This window comes from Haliotis cracherodii, unplaced genomic scaffold, assembly GCF_022045235.1.
Source record: "Haliotis cracherodii isolate W230 unplaced genomic scaffold, xgHalCrac1.p SCAF_2, whole genome shotgun sequence".
NCBI classification, from domain to species: Eukaryota; Metazoa; Mollusca; class Gastropoda; order Lepetellida; family Haliotidae; genus Haliotis; species Haliotis cracherodii.
This window is the reverse complement of record NW_027266275.1, coordinates 23,478,837-23,494,882: the sequence shown is the minus strand read 5'-3', so window position 1 is coordinate 23,494,882 and position 16,046 is coordinate 23,478,837. Positions and strand designations below refer to the sequence as shown.

The following is a 16,046-nucleotide window of genomic DNA, read 5'->3' as shown; positions in this document are numbered from 1 at the left end:
GTGTTATCAACATGGTACGCACAATGCAAACGGAGTGTGTGCGTGAGATGGGTTATACATTCCTTTATCCTGAACTCAGAAACCCCTCGTGTGGAGATCGGACGGCACGTCCATATGCGTCTGAGCTAAGTGTCTGAGAAAAGGTAGGCACGTAGCGCGAGTACGGGGCTGACAAATCATGAGTCACAATCATGGATTCGAATCCACGACTGGCGGATCCTTGCACCATGAAAGGCCGCAACTTTGCATAGCGTACTGCGGTGTCCTAGACCCTTAGTGACGAACCCTGAAGTTTAATGCTGCCCCCTCCCGCCCTGGTTGTCTATGGTGCATGGAAGATCACGTGGGAATTCTCTTGTTAGAATTGAGCCCAACATTCTTTGCTAGCCCTTGCTCGTCTTTGCTAGTCCTTGCTAGTCTTTTTCTAGTCTTTGCTAGTAGTCATGTGGTCAAGCTCCGTGACTTGGTGCATTGCGTGTCTACATACCTGACATCGTGGTTCGTTGCTCATAACATCAATCACTGGATTATCTGGTCCGTCATATCGGTGTAATGTTGCTGAGTATTTCGTTAAACAGCAAACAAAACTAAAGCATATTCGAGTCATTTTCAGCAGCCTAAGTGCCCAATTTGTCTCTTATCGTTGTCAATTAGCAGCATGTACGTCATTGATCCGAATACACTTTATATACAATGCCACACAACGAGGTATAATGTTTTACCTCCATGCAAAAACCATTCTTTGAATGCCAAAGATTATAGACCCGGAAGAGTTGTCTCCCTTCAAGTTTCCGATTAAGAATTGCGACCATTGAACATATAGCCCTGTATATATCTAGCGGTCTTGTTTATCAGAAATCACAACATGACTTAGTCAGAGAAGAGAAAGTACATAACTGCAACAGTCGATTCCATTTTATGATTAGTTTTGTGCAACTCATGATGCTCTGTCAGTGATGATCACATGGTTGGTGGCCGCAGTTAGATTTTATGTCCGCTTCTATCAGCTAGCCTAGTGAGGCGACATTTGTGACATTTCCTGATACATTACAACAGGTAATGACTGCAAGCCAGTTAACAATATAACTACATCTATACCAACGGATCTTTTGGTACATAATGTTGCAATTATTAACACCAAAGCATAAATTCTTCAATTATGAAATTATTCATGGAAAGGTCAGACAGTGTTATCTCCGGAAATCGGTTCTCCTGAAACGTTTCATACGTGTGAAACATCTTGCGCGGTCCAATACTTACACATGACTATGCTAGATTGTGTCTGCGACACATGGTGCCGAAATGTTTAGTTGAAGTCTGTTTGTATGGTGTATCATTGGTTCTATTAAATACCCTGTAGTGTCACCAACCATGAAATAAGGGACCTTATGGGTGAAAAATCACATTTTTACTTCTTATTTATTTGAAAACTACAGCACCTTAGGACCACAAAAATAGAGTTTACAAGCGAGACATATTTTAAGTTCTGCAGGAAGAGTTCCGCGAGTAGACTTGGTGTCAGGCGATATTATACGCCCGCTTCAGTTAATGCGAACGCGATGCGACGTCTCTATGCACAGCACACATCTTCATTGTGAGAGTGTGTATGTGTTTGTTGGTTAACGTTACACTTGGCAAGCCCAACTTGGCGACCTGTAAATAACCGAGTCTGGACCAGGAAATACAGTGATTGATATTATGAGCAACATCTACGTTATCGGGGTACGTTGACACCCTAGTTTTTAAATTACTAAACTATGATCTTCGCTGAACTATATCTACTCACAAAATTGTATTTGCTGCTCACAATCATGGGATGGGTTATGTATAACTGACATACAATATATTGTTTTGAAATCAATTTGTCAAATCATCCTTTTAAAAGGTGTTCATTGTATTACATTTAGTTACAATTAGTTTCTCCATCTTTGACAGGTGTTTTGATGACGTAAACAAGTTCACCTTTCATCTAAATGCACTGTTTCCCTTTGATCATCCCCGAAGCATTAGTAAAGGCTGTGTGACAACTAGTTATATTTACTCTTATTTTTACAAACATTCTGATGGTATAATATTTTCAAAAGATAAAACTAATGCATTTGCGGCACAAATAGTTTATCTTTAATATGAAAAACATTACGTTAATTATATCTACTCAAATTGAGAGAGTTTATGATGAAGCTTGTTAAGACTACCATTATATGTTAAGTATAAGTATAAGTTCTGCCCCCCAAAATGTTATTTCTCACATGCCTACGGATGACGACGTATCAGATTGTTCTGCCCTGTGGTCCTCTGAATATGAACGCAACGGGCAGTTGCACAGATTGGATGTAACATATACATTAGCTGGTCGTTCTCATCCATTAGAGTAGCTACGTAGGTAACTCTCAATAGACATACTAGGTCCTATTCAACGGAACATGTATATTTAGTACACGGAATGCATTGCGTGTGACCATGTAACGACGTCACGCTAACGCCTATGTAAGCGTGGATGAAGTTTCCGTTGTTACTGACGCACTGTTGTAGAGCGTCCTGCTGTCAGGACCCCCGGAGATGTGGAGCGCCGCCCTTGATACATTGTAGCGGTCTCAGCAGGAGGCGAGGGTGTTGTTGCCGTCGTGGCGAAGTGTCGAGTGCTTGGCCGCCCACCACACTCCAAGTAGTTCTCTCACAACATGTAGTTTCATTAGGTCAGTGGGTTGGGGTTGTTCGGGGTATGGTGATTTTTACGGAGCAGAAAATGTTATTTCGGCCCCGGTTTCAAGGCATAAAAAACCCAAATATGTCTTGTAACAAATGTTATATTTGGGATAACATTTTTTTAGTAAAGTACAGATTCTTGTACGTTTTTTGGGTTGAGTCCAGTCCGATTTGAACCCACACTTGCCAAAGTACGAGAATCTGTACTTTCCTTAGAAAGTGCTATCCCAAATATAGCATTTGTTACATTTGACCACTTTCTAAACGGCATTGTGTATTCATAGCTTTCGGCCTTGGGAGCCGTGCCAATTTACATTTGTCAGAGGGGTACTCAAAGTACGTGATCTACACTACCAGTTGTCGGACTTTGATTTTGTGGAAGTCTCGCTTGGCTGAGTGGGTTAGATCGCGTTCTTTGTGTGCTTGCGATTAGGTACCTCACTCTCTGGCAAGTGTGCGTTCGAATCCCGGACGGGACGCAACCCCTCAAAAGTACGAGAATCTGTACTTTATATCATATTTGGGTTAACACTTTTTTAGTAAAGTACAGATTCTCGTACGTTTTTTGGGTTGAGTCCCGTCCAGGATTCGAACCCACACTTGCCAAGGTACGAGAATCTGTACTTACTAAGAAAGTGTTATCCCAAATATAACATTTGTTACATTTGACCACTTTCTAAATGGCATTGTGTATTCAAATATGTCTTGTTTCGTTTGTATGGTGATATTAAGTTGGCGAATGCCCTTGTTAAGGCATCGAGATCTGTATGTGTGAAGTGTGTGTATGTGATGTTTGGTGGATGTGCGTGCGTGTGTGCAGCCTTTTACCCTCCCATCCTCCAACCCCACCCCTTCTCTGTCTCTCGGCTGCGTGTGTGAAAGTTTCCTTGTGTGTATGTGTCTGTGTGGCAATAACATATCATATGCATATTGCATAATAATAATGACGATCGTAGGGCATAAAAAAGTTCAGTTCTTCTACATGGGTGTTCTCACTTCCGCATTGGTGTTACCTTGAGCATAGAAGAGTTCTCTCTTCCGCATTGGTGTTTCCTTGAGCATAGAAGAGTTCTCTCTTCCGCATTGGTGTAACCTTGAGCATAGAAGAGTTCTCTCTTCCGCATTGGTGTTACCTTGAGCATAGAAGAGTTCTCTCTTCTGCATTGGTGTTTCCTTGAGCATAGAAGAGTTCTCTCTTCCTCATTGGTGTTACCTTCAGCTTAGAAGACTTCCCTCTTCCGTATTGGTGTTACCTTGAACATGGAAGAGTTCTCTCTGTCGCATTGGTGTGACTTTTGAGCATAGAAGAATTCTCTCTGTATTGATATTACCTTGAGCACAGAAGACTTCTCTCTGTCGCACTGGTGTTTCCTTCAGCTAAGAAGAGTTCTCTCTTCCTCATTGGTGTTTCCTTGAGCATGGAGGAGTTCTCTCTTCCGCATTGGTGTTTCCTTGAGCATAGAGGAGTTCTCTCTTCTGCATTGGTGTTACCGTGAGCATAGAAGAGTTCTCTCTTTCGCACTGATGTTAGCTTGAGCAAAGAAAAATTCTCTATTCCACATTGGTGCTACCTAACATAGAACGGTTCCGTTTCTCTTTTGTAGGAGATTCTAAAACGCCAAAGAAATCTTTACAAAGAGATATATTTTGCTGGGCCCAGCATCTGTTACACTAACCCTTGTCTCAAAAACTGACTATAAACCTGAATACAATTAAGGAAGGACTTCCTTTATATTCACAGAAAGTGTTCGAGAGAAGTGGAACTAATGCCATTTGGAATCTAAAAAAAAATCAAAACTTTCCATGATCTTTTGAAATCTATTAAAAAAGGGTAAATTGTTCGTCAAAATGCTTCGAGAAACTAATTATGCTTCAGAAGTAAAACGAAATTGTCTGTCGCTAATTTTACATTGTTACAATGTATGTTTTGCCAAGAAATATATAGGCTCACAGCATTAATAAAAAACTAATCCCCCCCCCCCCCCCGAATATCAAATGGTCTGTCCCGAGGTAAGTAGTAGGTATCCCAATGGGAACCAACTGTGCCCCACTCCTTGCTGATCTGTTTATTTGTGCATATGAATCGGAATATCTGCTCGGATTACCAAATAAATAGAATGACATTTGGACAAGTTTACCTTAAGCTTCAGGTACATCGATGATATCATATCGCTCAATAATGGTCAAATAACTAATCTAATTCCAGATTTACCCATCTGAAATATAAATTTGAACTAGACAAATGAAACCGCCTCATCTGTTTCGTATTTTGATCTATGCATATTCATATAGAGTGACAAAAACTATCCACAAGGTAAAACACCTCAACTTCATCCAATAGTCAACGTTCCCCTGCTGTCGAGCAATATTCCAGCAGCTCCAGCCTTTGGTTTCTGCATTTCACAGCTTTTGGGTTTCTGCATTTCACAACTTTTGAGGTACGATCGAGCATACTCTTTCTTCCAAGTTTTCTACCACATTTCTTTTTACCAAATAACATCTTGCTCAAATGTTGCTCGATATGGGTTACAGCGCTCAATGCCTGCAAAGCTTTCAAAAAAATAATGTAGCCATCAGTGACCATAATGATGTCTATAACTTGTCCGTGTTTGTTCAGGTGAACATTTAACTTGCATGTGTTTGTGACTGGTCACCAGGGCGTAAGGATACGCTCACCCTTTCGCGAATACCTGGTATCAAAAGTTATTGATAGTGCTTTCTGCAGGGTGTGGGTGAGTGAGTGAGTTGGATTTAACGCCGCTTTTAACAGTATTCCAGTTATATCACGGCGTGTCAGCTTAATGTGGGAGGAAAGCCCGAAGTGATGCAGGTCTCAGATGTTTACCTCTTCGGTGAAACCCAGAGCACGGGTATGGTGCTGACAAACCTAGAAACATAATTAGGGCGAACCGGGATTCGAACCCACAATCATAGGTTTCTGGCGTGCCCAAGGGACGCAACTCTGCACAGCGAATTGCGGCGCCTTAAACGACTGGGACACCCGTGTCCCAGATATTTCTCCTGCTCATGGAAAAGGTTTTGTCGCGTTTATTATCTTGAGTATAGAAGAGTTCTCACATCCACATTGGTATCATCTCGAGCAGAGACAAGTTATTTTTTTTCATTGGTTGACCCTCCAACACAGAATAGTTGCCTTTCCATATTGGCGTTACCTTGAGTAGAGGAGATACCTCTCTCCCATGTTGGTGTTACCTCAACCTTGGAAGAGTTCTCTCGTTCTCCTTGGAATATCACCTCTAAATAACCAAATTCAACGTAAATAGCCCAAAGACCTTAAAAGCCCAACATTTGTCTAACCAGCAGCATAAGACTCTCCTTTATAAAAAAATGTTGATTTCATTGTAAATACACCGTCATTCGATACCTATCACTAGCCTCTGCAGCAGTTTGTGGACGCCACGCTATCTTCTCACTTGGGACATCCACCATTAGACAATTGGAATAAAAAAGTGCAAACCTTGCTATCTGTTTCCAATTGCAATTAAACAAATCATTCTTCCAGCAACAAAGATAACAAACCACCGATAGAAATTCCGGATTTAAACACTGGGTAATTGGTTTCTCAACGTTACAGCCAAAGTGAACTACACGATCGCGTCATGACTGCCATCATCATTGCCAACGGATCATGGAATAAAACAGTATTAAAAGAAAATCACACAACGTTATTTGAAAATATTAAAGAAAGTGATTTAAAGGATGTTTCAAATCTCTATGGTCAGTATTTTATGATGTGAAAATGGCAACGGATTGTTTCACATGTAGAATGAAAGATAATGCGCATATTATCCCCATACGCAACATGCTCTAGTGATAAATATTAAAATATCCATTGATTTCATTCACATGCATACCGGTAGTGGTCAAGGAAACGTCTCCTTTTCTGGTACTATTGATTTAACTTGGTCTGATAAAGGCATTCAGCTTTAGCACATTGCATGTTTGTATCGTCGTGTGGATGTTGGGACGAAACGAGGGTCTGTATCGTTGAGAGGATGTTGGGACGAAACGAGGGTCTGTATCGTTGAGGATGTTGGAACGATCGAGGGTCTATGTCGTTGAGAGGATGTTGGAACGAAACGAGGGTCTGTGTCGTTGAGAGGATGTTGGAACGAATCGAGGGTCTGTGTCGTGGAGAGGGTGTTGGAACGAAACGAGGGGTCTGTGTCGTTGAGGGGATGTTGGAACGAAACGAGTGTCTGTATCGTTGACAGGATGTTGGTAGAGGTTATGATGGCCTCTGCTTGTGCCATGAATGAGTGGAAACATTAAACTGATTACAAAACCTTTTTGTTCCTTTCAGTGTAATTCGTGTATTACAATTCATTTAACTAATGGATGTAATCTCGAATTACTCTGCGATCAACCTTTAACATATGGCATGTAGTCCTGGCTGTATTGAGGTTGAGTGGAGACGGATACAGAGTTGAAAGACCTGAAAGAGGGGGCTTATACTGGAGTCGGACTTCAATAACAAAGTTGCCGATGCTGGCGTTTACAAGGATATCATTCCGTCATGACAACATTTAACCAAGACATCATCGTAACTGTACAACTGTATCAAACACAGATACCAAGATACAACTTTGGCTTGATCTTTAGTAATAAATAGACACGCACTATGTTCCTGTTATTTCCTAGTCTCCTCTGTCTACACTATTATAGATTGACAGCATACAGGCCTTAAATACATTAACTACGGTTATAACGAACTCAAAGGGGCCACTATTTTAAATTCGTTATAACCGTAGTTCGTTTTGAGCAAATGTACAGATTATATACAGCAAACGGACAGGACCAAAAATAGTTCGTTATATCCGTCATAATCGTGTTCGTTATAAACGTAGTTTACTGTATACTCATACATAATATTTACTATGATAATTTCCAGTCGAACCCCGTTATCTCGAACCTACCTGAACCAAGATATCCGGACATTCGAGATAGCGCTGTGTATTTTTTCGCGAATTCGAGAGAACCGGGCACATTTTTAGTATTTATATTGTGAGGCGGTCGGGACCAGAGAATAGGTTCGAGATATCAGTAGATTCGAGATAACGGGGTGGTACTGTACACTAATTGAAAAATTGAACATTAATGATAATAAACATGAGAATGACTATATAGTTTTAGATATCGGTTAATAGTTTTATAAACTGCTTGGACAACGAATAGACAGTCCAGGGAAGCTTCGTGTCGTTTCATTTCATTTCACTTACAAACTTCTCTAATGAGGAATTAAAATAACTAGACATCTCCCCACAACTTGTGTACTTATGTCGCTGTATTAAAAATACGATAATATACGTTTGGTCAACGCCATCGTTTGTCTATATACTTTAGTTTGAGTTATGTTAGAAGTTATTTGAGCCGACCAGTTCTTGTTTTTCCCCTTAATGCAGAGTGCCAGGCAGGGTAGCAACAAGTACCATCTTTCAACGTCTTTTGGTATGACGTGGCTGGAGATCAAACCAACGATCTTCCGCTCTCCGGGCAGACGCTCTACCACTAGGCCACGGAGGCGGGCTTCCTTTTATAGACGTTAAATTATTATTGATGAAAACTGTTGAACATCTAGATGCATTTGGCCATGGCGAACAGGCCCGTGTAGCACATGTCGTTCACATTAACCAAGTACATGTACTAGAAGCAGTTACGCATACAGTATGTGTATCTCGTATACACCAGTCAGCACACTTACATGTTAAAATGACATTATCCTCATAACGGGAACACCTCACTGTGCCCTCACCTATTGTCATAGGGGGCGGTCGGGTAGCTCAGTGGTTAAAGCGTTCGCTCGTCACGCCGAAGACCCGGGTTCGATTCCCGACATGGGTACAGTGTGTGAAGCCCATTTCTGGTGTCCCCCGCCGTGATATTGCTGGAATATTGCTAAAAGCTGCGTAAAACCATACTCATTCGCTCACTCACTATTGTTATAGGGTACAGGCGTAGTCAGCCGTGGTTAAGTAGGTAACAATAGGGGGATTACCTATAGTCTGTTGCATGTCTATATAGAGAAAATTACTATCTGTCAGATTCATAAAATTTCATATACATTTCAACAGTACATTCACTTTACAGAAGCATATATTTAATAAAATTTCATATATTTCATATTGATAGGGTATACTATATACTTTAGCCTTACGCAGAGGGCATCCATTGCTGAACACAACAACACTGAACTTCTATAACTTACCTCCAGCCCATGCTTACTACAAAATGTACTCAAAGTATTTCGTTGCCTTTGGAGGTTAATGACTGTCTGTCACGAGACATCATCAAAAATAACAGTAACTTCAGATCTTCTATTCTATTGACTGGTTTACAAATATACCTTTTTGTCTATCATACATAACATACACTAATTTATTTGTCATGAAGATAAATAGTACTGGGCTTCACATACAACCTTGTCGCACTCCACACTTAGGTAGCTGCTATGCCCACCTTAACATTCCCCATACATACTTTTAAGAACAAAAAACGCTTTATCATGACATCCTTTGCATAAAGCATGATTATACAAAAGTTTGTATCAATAAACGAGATCGAGGTCCTTTGCGAAAGTCGATAAATGTCTTTCCTTTGATTTGCTAAAATATTTTTGATTTCATGCTTGTAAAACAAATATGTTATCTAGTCTATAGTAGAACAATGTCCATGGAAACCTACCTGAGATTCATATATTTTATCATTTTATTCTGTCCCCTTTCGTATACCTTTTTTGAATAATGCGTGTAAACATTTTTCCCATTTAAAACGGATATGCCTCTTTAATAATATCATTTGAGTTTCCCTTCTTAAAACATGGAATAATTAATTGACTTGACTTACATCACACATATAGGTACGTTCTGCTGTATACTCAAGTACTATCAAACTCTTTGTTCTCAGACCCGCAAGCTGCATTCGAAAATGTTTTGAAATTTCAGCCAAACATCAGGTGTAATACCGTGGTCTTAAATTAATGCATTTTCCTTGCATAAAATCAGCATTAACTGCCAATTTAATTTCCTGTTCAACGTTATTTGTATACACGTGTTACTTTTTGTCACATCACATTAAGATCTGCTTTCGATGGATGATAAATATTTCTTAATCTATCTAGTGCTTTATGGGTTGTCTGTTTGCTGCATCTAAACATGACTTAACAAACTATTTATGTTTCCTAACAGAAGGCTTAGCGGAGTTCTTATTATCACTGTAATAGTGCGCCGCTGACTTACTAATATCAGTTAATGTATTAACAATAAACCCGTTGGAAAGATCCTACTTATCAACTGGGTAACCCCCCCCCCCCCCCCCCCCCCCCACACACACACACACCCCACGATGCTCATGTTGTCAATCACTGGATTGTCTGGTCCAGACTCGATTATTTACATACCGCCGTCATATTGCTGGAATATTGCTGAGTGCGGCGTTAAACAACAAACAAACAAGCAAGATCACATTAGTGTTAAGATGCCAGAAAATAAACCACTACACTTGTACCAAACTGACTGACACGCGTAAAAATGCCATCTTCATCACCTTCCATTTTAGATGTTAAAACCACACAATTCTAACAAGGAAACCCCCAAATATCTCACTTTCTTCTCGTGAGAGTATCTACTTTTACGAAATCATCAATCTTATAGTCATTAACTAAATGTAACTATTCTGAAATAATTTCGTTGATAAAATCGTTTTCATTTCCAACTCAAACGTTCAAGTCTTCTATCAATTTGAAGTTCTAGTTGCCCAGGGGGCTCACTTCTCTGCCGCGTGTTTGTCTAGCGTATCCATATCTGAATCACTAGTAGCATCATGCAGGGGTGTGTTTTCGTGTAACATTTAACAGCAGTTAAAATAAAACGCAAGCCCCCCGGTTTAACCTCTAAAGAGGCACGATTCGCTCAGTTCCGTGCCATCTCCACCTGTAATGGCGTACTTAGATAAGCTCGCAGACAGTGCCACAGTTCCCCCAGAATCATGTACGTACATCGTGGCTAGACAAGTGAACGGTCCCTGGACCCTCAGGGAGGTGGAGAGGTTTTATATAGCGGCACCAGGGAGGTGGGGAAATGGTATATAGCGGCAGGGAGGTGGAGAGGTGTTATATAGCGGCACCAGGGAGGTGGGGAGTTGTTATATAGCGGCACCAGGGAGGTGGGGAGATGGTATATAGCGGCACCAGGGAGGTGGAGAGGTGGTATATAGCGGCACCAGGGAGGTGGGGAGATGGTATATAGCGGCACCAGGAAGGTGGGGAGGTGTTATATAGCGGCACCAGGGAGGTGGGGAAATGGTACATAGCGGCACCAGGGAGGCGTGGAGGTGTTATATAGCGGCACCAGGGAGGTGGGGAGGTGTTATATAGCGGCACCAGGGAGGAGGAGAGGTGTTATATAGCGCTACCAGGGAGGTGGGGAAATGGTATATAGCGGCAGGGAGGTGGAGAGGTTTTACATAGCGGCACCAGGGAGTTGGAGAGGTGTTATATAGCGGCCCAAGGGAGGTGGGGAGTTGTTATATAGCGGCACCAGGGAGGTGGGGAAATGGTATATAGCGGCACCAGTGAGGTGGAGAGGTGTTATATAGCGGCACCAGGGAGGTGGAGAGGTGTTATATAGCGGCACCAGGGAGGTGGAGAGGTGTTATATAGCGGCACCAGGGAGGTGGAGAGGTGTTATATAGCGGCACCAGGGAGGTGGGGAGGTGTTATATAGCGGCACCAGGGAGGTGGGGAGGTGTTATATAGCGGCACCAGTGAGGTGGAGAGGTGCTATATAGCGGCACCAGGGAGGTGGAGAGGTGTTATATAGCGGCACCAGGGAGGTGGGGAGGTGTTATATAGCGGCACCAGGGAGGTGGAGAGGTGCTATATAGCGGCACCAGGGAGGTGGAGAGGTGTTATATAGCGGCACCAGGGAGGTGGAGAGGTGCTATATAGCGGCACCAGGGAGGTGGAGAGGTGTTATATAGCGGCACCAGGGAGGTGGAGAGGTGTTATATAGCGGCACCAGGGAGGTGGGGAGGTGTTATATAGCGGCACCAGGGAGGTGGGGAGGTGCTATATAGCGGCACCAGGGAGGTGGAGAGGTGTTATATAGCGGCACCAGGGAGGTGGGGAGGTGTTATATAGCGGCACCATGGAGGTGGAGAGGTGTTATATAGCGGCACAAGGGCATCTTCCCGAGTCAAGAGAGTTAACTGACTTTAAAAGTCCAATTTCCACCCTTGCCGAACTAGGCTGGACTTCCTGGGCTCGATCGTAGCGCCACCAGTGGCTATTACGAGTTATGTCCTCTCTACGCCTCTCATATTGACCTAACAGATTCAACCTCTCGTATCATTTGCATTTGCTTCAAACAAAACGGTGGCGCCCAGTCAAGACGATCTGATTGATAATCAAGATCTATATTGTGATAAAACGAGTCTTACATCGCGAAGTGCATCAAATCAAGTGAGCACCTTGATTAAAAGCATGAAAAGATTTAGAAAATATCTGTTGACAACGAGTAAGCGGTGCACATGCTTTGAAAATCCTGCAGTCGACCGAAATGTGCATGACACTTTACGAACCGGATTTCGATTTCAGTGCGCGATTTTGATTGGACTATCCATAGACTCGTTAGTCTAGCCAAAATGTAACTCCATAATACCAGCCTAGTTCGGCAAGGGTGGAAACTGGACGTTTAGTCAGTTAACTGACTTGCCTCGGGAAGATGCACCAAGGATGTGGGGAGGTATTATATAGCGGCACCAGGGAGGTGGGGAGATGGTATATAGCGGCACCAGGGTGGTGGGGAGATGGTATATAGCAGCCCAAGGGAGGTGGGGAGATGGTATATAGCGTCACCAGGGAGGTGGGGAGATGGTATATAGCGGCACCAGGGAGGTGGAAGGTGGTATATAGCGGCACCAGGGAGGTGGGGAGGTGTTATATAGCGGCACCAGAGAGGTGGGAGAGAGATGTTTTATAGCGGCACCAGGGAGTTGGGGAGGTGTTATATAGCGGCACCAGGGAGGTGGGAGAGAGATGTTATATAGCGGCACCAGGGAGGTGGGAGAGAGGTGTTATATAGCGGCACCAGGGAGGTGGGAGAGAGATGTGTTATAGAGCGGCACCAGGGAGGTGGGAGAGAGATGTTATATAGCGGCACCAGGGAGTTGGGGAGGTGTTATATAGCGGCACCAGGGAGGTGGGAGAGATGTGTTATATAGCGGCAGCAGGGAGGTTGAATGATGGTATATAGCAGCACCAGGGAGGTGGGAGAGAGATGTTATATAGGGGCACCAGGGAGGTGGGAGAGAGATGTTATATAGGGACACCAGAGAGGTGGGAGAGAGATGTTATATAGCGACACCAGGGAGGTGGGAGAGAGATGTTATATAGCGACACCAGGGAGGTGGGAGAGAGATGTTATATAGCGACACCAGGGAGGTGGGAGAGAGATGTTATATAGCGACACCAGGGAGGTGGGAGAGAGATGTTATATAGCGACACCAGGGAGGTGGGAGAGAGATGTTTTATAGCGACACCAGAGAGGTGGGAGAGAGATGTTATATAGCGACACCAGGGAGGTGGGAGAGAGATGTTATATAGCGACACCAGGGAGGTGGGAGAGAGATGTTATATAGCGACACCAGGGATAAAGGAGATATGCTATATAACGGCCAGAGGGAGGTGGGCAGAGAGTTGTTATGTAATACAGTGTGCGCCAGTCTGGAAGGTTGCCCGATGTGTCGGGGGGTCGTCACCGCCGAAGAGGGATCAATGGATGTCATGAATAAACATTGAATACAATCAAACTCAGGTCGGACTCGCTCACAGTCAAAGCCCAACACTTGTCACTGACCCATAACGCTGGGAGCGTCTGGAGAGAGATGTCAGATGAAGCCAAAAAGTAAAGTGACAAAAAAATGATAAAATTATAATAAATGTCAGGAGGACCAGTTTTCAATCAGCTCATATATCAATAAGATAGTACCCGTATGAACATTTTAAACTGCGACCTACATTCCCTTGAAATTTCATTCACATACCGTACATTGGAATTGATCGGAAGTATTTGGCTGACGTTACTTCCCAGAAGAAAAGGTAGCTAGCTAGCTGGCTTTGTGACAGAGGATCATTAACATCTCTCTGAAGCGATGGAGACCTCAAACTCCACGCAGGTTATGCTCTTCTCGTCTCGCTTTTGATATCCGACGTTTTTTTTATACTTAATGACATTGTAAATAATTTGAGGAAACTGTCTTAGCATAAATATTCTATCACTTGTCTTATCATTATACGATTTTTCGTTCTTTTGTCGCTGTATCCAAATATAATTCACATCTTTTAAAAGGCATACCGTATAAAGGACTGTCAATTTCATATACATAATTTAACCTTTTTATAATAATGATAACACAATTTGATCAATGTTTAGTCGATCAAAGACCTATTTCAGGAAGCATTAATACTGTTATGGCTATCGATGTGCATAAGTTCTCGGTGTGATCGGTCGAGTTGCGGAGTAAAGTGGCGCTTGCTGTGGCTCCCATGGGCTTATCAGTGGTATGCCAGTCTACCATACGTCGTATACGATTTCCGGACCCCCCCCCCCCCCCCCCCCCCCCGGCTCACGCACCACCCTAAGTTCACCCCTCCCCATTTTCTCCCCTCCCCGCCCCCGCGGTTTCACCAAGCTACGTCCGTAGCTCTGTCGCCGTATGGAGCTTGTCTCGTGTCCCGCCTCGCCGCTGATGTGAACGTGTCATTAACCCAGGGTGGAATAAAACCATCCACGGCAAAGACAGTAGGCATCCTAGCGCTCATCAAACCTCCATCCTGTCATTGATCAGGCTCTCTCGATGAATACGATTAGATAACAATCACGGCCGTCATCAAGCCACTATTGTAGAATTCATATTTCCATATTTACGATATGTAGATTAATGTCACATTGGTATTGGCAGCCAGAGAAAGAATCGAGTGATTTTCCTACATGGAGGAACTATTCAACAGTGCCGTATATATTCGCCCTCGGGCCAACTTAATAGCTGTGCAAATGAAAATACGCTGAGACAATCTAGCCTGGAAGAATTACACTCCCATCGATAGCTTGTCTCCCCCGAGCGCCGGACGGAGAGAGAGAGGGGGAAAACGACAATCCCGATCGACTGTCAGCCTGTCTTCTATCTCACCGTGCTGTTCCCGCCCTCACTCCCGCCCGTAACACCCTCTACCTAGGCTCTCGTCTCAGAGACACACGCTCAGTCCCACGGGGCGTCACGCGCACCTGCCAACGTCAGCGGGTGGGAGAGAGTGTGTGTGTGAGAGAGAGAGTGTGAGAGAGAGAGAGACAGTAGTCAGTCGTGCTTGACGATACTTCAGTGACGGAACGTTCGCTGCCACCTGGCGACGCGGCGGTGTGTCGTCTGCTCTGTTTGACTTGTTAGACGTTGGATCTTAGTCAATATTTCTTAGGAGAAGTCTTCAGAACGCCGAGGCGCGTTAGTTCGTGGGCTGATTGGTGTTAATTTTCCAAAAGGTGTGAGGAATGATCTTTACTGGAATATAGCTTGTGGAATTTTTCAAACTAGGTCTAAAACTGTTTCCCAGGCGGCTTCATGCCCCATCTGCCAGGAATGGCGACTCACTTTATACGGGATATTCCCTTAAAGGTGCTACATAGGCGCTCGGGTGATGAACATGTTACTCTACTTCAGGCCTGTTACGACAACCCACTGTTTGAGGAGAACGATGGAAAGGGGTGCAGGGGTAACAAGACCCCACCCCCCTCCGCCGCGGACCAGAAGGCTCAGGCTGCACGTGCCAAGGACTATATGCACTGCCGACCTCCTCAGCCTCACGAACAGATCACCTTCAAATCACCCAAATCTAGCCGACGACGTCACATATGGATTATCGCCTTCGTCATCCTCGCTGTCGCCATCGTCGCTGTCGTCGTTGGGCTGCTTGTCCATTTCCTCAGTGAGTACATTTTCGTTTTGTGCACATTACACAATATTGTACATATTACATCACAGATCTTTCACGAAACACGTTTTTCTACCTTAAGGGTTTTTTAATTTTTTTTTACAACTAATGGAACCCCCAGCCCCAAACTTTTCTCCAAACGTATAACCAAAGAGAAAAACACAAAGAAAACGCAAAAAACAAACAAAAGGTAGAAAAACACAGTCCCAAACACCTTCTGATACGACATTTTATCACCGTAGAACTTCCGCTTCCGGTATATATACTAGGGCACGCCTAAGGGTTCTAAACCGGAATTAGGTAATTTTATGTCCCTTTCTGTGAGCAACAAAAGAAG

At 43.5% G+C, this 16,046-nt stretch overlaps 1 protein-coding gene across 2 annotated transcripts in view; it reads left to right on the top strand.

The window, feature by feature from the left end:
• Positions 1-16,046, top strand: part of LOC139467717 (atrial natriuretic peptide-converting enzyme-like) — a 175,534-nt gene that overhangs the window by 76,183 nt on the left and 83,305 nt on the right. For both annotated transcript variants that reach the window (XM_071249228.1, XM_071249227.1), the window contains exon 2: positions 15,439-15,703. In XM_071249228.1, the coding sequence (XP_071105329.1) occupies positions 15,439-15,703 (265 nt within the window). The remainder of the gene's footprint in view (positions 1-15,438; positions 15,704-16,046) is intronic.